Source organism: Sesamum indicum, linkage group LG6, assembly GCF_026168435.1.
Source record: "Sesamum indicum cultivar Baizhima isolate 11 linkage group LG6, ASM2616843v1, whole genome shotgun sequence".
NCBI classification, from domain to species: domain Eukaryota; kingdom Viridiplantae; phylum Streptophyta; class Magnoliopsida; order Lamiales; family Pedaliaceae; genus Sesamum; species Sesamum indicum.
In genome coordinates, this window is record NC_142662.1 from 17869417 (window position 1) to 17874370 (window position 4954).

The 4954-nt window shown below is 32.2% G+C and overlaps 1 protein-coding gene across 1 annotated transcript; it reads right to left on the bottom strand.

Annotated features, from left to right (window-relative positions):
• Positions 1 to 922: 922 nt before the first annotated feature.
• LOC105164278 (dimethylallyl, adenosine tRNA methylthiotransferase) lies at positions 923 to 4378 on the bottom strand. Its single transcript, XM_011082893.3, has 8 exons — positions 4170 to 4378; positions 3900 to 4046; positions 3624 to 3721; positions 2132 to 2204; positions 1984 to 2044; positions 1810 to 1895; positions 1625 to 1714; positions 923 to 1186 (listed from the first exon to the last, which is right to left on the bottom strand). The coding sequence occupies exons 1-8, from the start codon at positions 4266 to 4268 to the stop codon at positions 1124 to 1126; spliced, it is 717 nt and encodes a 238-aa protein (XP_011081195.1). The 5' UTR covers positions 4269 to 4378; the 3' UTR covers positions 923 to 1123.
• Between the last annotated feature and the right edge of the window lie 576 nt (positions 4379 to 4954).

The following is a 4954-nucleotide window of genomic DNA, read 5'->3' on the forward strand; positions in this document are numbered from 1 at the left end:
TATGAGATGTATATATGTATGATTTAAATATAGGTAGGGTGTTAGAAAATTTGGTACCTATAATTGTAATAATGTATTAAGTACCAACAAAGTCATCAGATTTGTCGACATCTTACAAAAAATTTTATTGGTTCCCTTATTTTTTTTATTAACAGCGGTAAATAAATTTAATATTTTATCTCAATATACAAAACAATAATTCAATTAAACAAAAACAAATCGGGACAGTAATAAATTAATATTAAAGCAATGTAAAGCAAATTGAGAAAATCGATTACTTTTGATTAATTTGTAATATCTCTTCGATTGATAGTGAATAACTGAATATTAAGTTTTTTTAGTAAATTAGTTAAAATTATATCATAGATTTATTATATTATATATTAGATCTTCCAATTACTTCTATTAATATTATATATATTATTATATATTTCAAGGCTGGTGCGAGCGTTATTTTTGTTATTTTATTATATATGTCTGGACAGCATTTATAAAAAAAATAAAAAAAAGTTCTTCAATATCGACAACTTAATATATTTTTTTTATAGGTTTTAATTTAATTATTATTATTTTTTAATAATATTAAATAACTAAAACCTCCAATTGCCATCTCTATTTATTCAATACTAGCTGTTGTGGCACATCGTTCCTACGTGCATATAATAAATAATCTTTCACGCTTTAAAATATATATAAATAAAAGTAAAATGTATAAATCAACACATTACATTAATAAAAAGAAAGAAAGAAACAAAAATAATTTATCAATTAATATAAATATTGAAAAATTTAATAAGTTAGTTATTTTGTCATAAAGGGCATTTTTAACTTGACCAAAATTTGGTACAATGGTAACATTAAACGCCGTTTGTGAGTCAGGATGGACTTTTCTGTTTATATTAATATAGACATTACTTTCCCGTCGTGAAATTATTCGAGATCCTGAATTTTTATTTTGTGATCAATATAGAGGTATAACATCCCCAAGAACAATGTTTCTCTCATGAGGCAACCAAAACTACTATCAGATGATTGAGAAGAAGCCGAGCTAAGTTAGACTTCAAGAAAATCAAACTCTCAGCTAAGGATGAATATATTGTAGCATTTACCAAATGTACATAGATTACACCGTTATATACTTCAGCATAGCCCCACGAATCTTTTCCATGTATTCTGCAGCTTGTATCTGCATCATAGAAGTTGAGTGCTAACCAGGATTAGAACCAGACAGCAAAATTCCTCTTCGAATACTATGACAGTATGAGATATATGTGAGCATTCAGTGCTTATGGAGACGACAAATAAGTACGAACTGTTGAGTTTGAGGTGAATTTGGTAACTATATGGACTACACAAGAACAGATCGAAACGGGCATTAGATAAAGGGTCAATACGGTTACCATGAATTTATAGGACTCTGGTTCTTCTGAACTAATTTAATGGAGAGAATCTTTAACCCCCTTTTCGCTAATTTTTCTGTGAGATTCTATCTTATTTGTTAAATTTTACTCGTCGTCCACAATGAGCTCTTGAGCTATCACTTGAATAATGCTGCTATAGATGAACAAAATGAAACTAAGAGGAGCGTGTACTTGATAGAATTTCTAGTTTCGACTTCTCTCACCTGGTTCCCCTGATATGCATTTGCAATATTTTCATCAAGAAGAGTCAACAAGGATCTATTCAGTTCATTCTGCTCAACCAAGTCCAGTAACTGCAAATAGAAAGAGAACTAACCAACGACCCAAAGGAAACCAGGACACAATATACATTCCAACAGAAGAGGGCAAGGTTAAGAAAGTAGCATACCGTAGCCTTGACATCATCTGATGTAAAAAGCTTCATCAAGTTCTTCCTTGCTGATACGAGCTCAGATTGCATTCTATCATATGCTTCTGCAGAAGAAGAGTAGATAGAGATGTTGGCCAAACAGTTAAAGGAACTTGTCTCGTGCAACTATTTGCTAGTATTATTAAACCTGACCTATTCCTTCCTGCAGGGCTTTCTGCAGTGCTTCCAGCTCTATTACTCTGTCTTCCATATCCTACAAACACAAAGCGTCCGACATGCATTTAGTGGTTCTGCTCATTCATCTAGTCGAAACAAACAGGGATACAATTCAGAAACAAACCTGAGTCTTGGACACAGCAAATCTCAGTTTTCCTAACTCAAGTTTCAGGTGAGAGAAAAATTCTTCATTCAACCTGTACAGGGGAAATGATACCATAAATGGTCTTATAAAGATATACAGTATTGCATCTCATGAAATATGACATTGATCTCTCTACATAACAATTTGGAGAAGCTACATTAACATGTACTATTGGTAACAACCAGAATACAAATTATGAACATACGGCAACTGTTGTTTCAAATAAACAACCAAAAAAATAACAGAGAAACAAACTGTAAGCACTTTAAGCGTCACTTATCAAGTGCTTAATATTTCCAAGGAATAAAATAACTGTCTCAAGATGTATGTATTGATTTCAGCGGCTCAACAGAACATTTCGAAATGAGCACAATTCAATGCCAGTTAAATGGACCCTGTTTTGCAGCTCAGCCAAGAAATAGCATCACCACTCATTTTAATTCGTAGAAATAATATTGTCACTGTATGTATCAAGAGAACATCACCAAAGAAGACTTCACAAGTTTGCTGTGCTTTGTGGTATAAGTAGCCATATACCAACCTCATTGCTTCGACTGCAATTCTACTGATCATTACTGATTGCTAGCTGAGGGTTTAAAAATCTTGGAATAATTACATTTCATTCCCTTAAATTTGGTGTAATTACACGTAGACCCCCTTAGTTTGGAAAATTACATCTAGCACCTCTGAAGTTTGATTCCGTCTAACAAATAAGTCCCTCCGTTAGTCAAAATAACTGAATTTGCTGATATTAACAAAAAAAATTGAATGAAGATTGATATTTACTCTTGATTTACTTATTTTGACTTATTGCAAGTCAAATAATTTTTTTGGACTAAATTACTTTTATAACCGTGAAAATATACCTCCTCACATGCATTAAAGCATGAAGACGTATGAGGGTAATTTGTTCATAAAAAGATTTCTTTCACTTGCAATAAGTCAGTAATAAGTCAATCGGGGCACATATAGATTTTTTTTTTATTTTTTTTGTTAATATCGACAAATTCGGTGAATCTTGACTGACGAATGAGCTTATTTGTTAGACTAAAGCAAACTTCAGGAGTGTTAAATGTAATTTTTCAAACGACAAGAAATCTACGTATAATCACACTAATCCTCAGAGGAAGAGGAAGGGCCAAGGTTCTAACTCACATTTCGAAGCCCAAACTTTACTGAGGAAATCATCCCCTTTCCTATATCATATTTCTAAAATAACTTCAACCCTTTGGATAAAAACCCTGCATTTTTGTTGCACTTCCAGATTGCCGCTTTGCCTGCCCACTTACTTCATGTGAAACCAAAGTTCAAAAGGGTTCATTAATAGTTGGACAGATGAAACAGAATATTGAATGAACAGCTTGCTAATTATGTGTCGGTCCAAGAATTAGACCCTACAAGATATGCAAACCCAAGTAAAGCAAAGGATTCCAGAGCAACCATGTATAGAAAGTAAAAAAAAAAAACTGACCGAGGCCTCAATCTTGCAATCTCGAATTCGATCTCCTGAGCTTCAGTATCAAGAAAATACTCAACCAACTTTTCTATAGTATCTGGTATCACCCGAGACTAATGTTCACATGTCAAAGAACAGAAAACAACAAATGTATATCAGATTCCAAAACATGCATTTCTGCGCCAATTGAAAAGCATAAAGTCAGACAATAAAAATTGAAAATATGAAAAACTGCTCTGAATATGTACATATAAATTTGCATCCAATAATGGAAATGTATGAAAAGCCCACCTCACGAAGAGCTCGCATACGCTCCTTCTCTTCGCGGACCTGGCGTTCGAAAGCTTCTCGGGCCTCAGAATCCTTCTCAAGGCGTTTCTTGAACTCTAGCCTCGCTATGTGCCCTGACTGCGGAGGTCCTAGAACGCCTTCCGGGTCCTTCCTTCACACACCACACAACATATCAACAATCATACAAAAGCTGTTCAAAATCCTTTCAAACGGGCAATTGAACAAACAGCTCAACCGCGGTGTGTTTCGAATAAAGAGAACAGAAGATACCCATCCTATGCAGCGAATTTTGGTTCTCTGAAATCTGGGCTTTGCCGACTTGCAGATGGTGCTTGGAATAGAAAAGTTGAAGCGTAGTGAAGAGGCCATGACTGGCCGTTCTTTGAGCAAAAGTTTTGTTGATTATCTGTTTGAAATGTGCACCAAAAATGTCAGCACCTTTGTGTATTCTTTGAGATGGTTCTTTGGATAAGTCATCCACTATACGATCTATAGCCCATATGGGCCAATTTTGGTTTAATTATTTTTTTGAAAAAATTGCATATACATCCTAAAAAAATTGCTAAATACTTATCTATATTATAAAATAGGCAAAAAAGACCTCATATAATTATAAATTCTGTAAAAAAAGACCTCATATAATTATAAATTCTGTAAAAAAAGACCCTTTTCATAAAAAAAATGAAAAATTGTCTACGCGCGTTGGACATGCGAATGGGATAAGTTTTTGCTGTATTTTCATTTTTTATCCTCTTTGAATAGACAAAATTGCCCCTATCAATATTATTTTTCATTAATTCTTTATATTTTTATATTTTGTTGAAAAAATATAATAAATATAACAAAAAATAGTATTCATCAATTTTTACATGTAACAATATTATTACATCAAATTAAAATATTTTACATATGAAAATATTAAATTTTTAAGATTATTTAATATTATTTATAAATTTTTCAAATTAAAACACATGATTTTAATTCTAAAATATTATTAGTTAATTAATTTTTTTCTTGGATATATTTTGAAATTATATTAAATATATAAATTACAA

Bases quoted from the DNA above. Each gene is read 5' to 3' on its own strand.
- LOC105164278 (XM_011082893.3), bottom strand. From the start codon at position 4,268: ATGGCCTCTTCACTACGCTTCAACTTTTCTATTCCAAGCACCATCTGC. The intron at 4,047-4,169 runs GTATCTTCTGTT...GTGTGAAGGAAG, and splicing joins AAATTCGCTGCATAGGATGG to GACCCGGAAGGCGTTCTAGG. The intron at 1,187-1,624 runs GTGAGAGAAGTC...TCTATGATGCAG, and splicing joins ATGCATATCAGGGGAACCAG to ATACAAGCTGCAGAATACAT.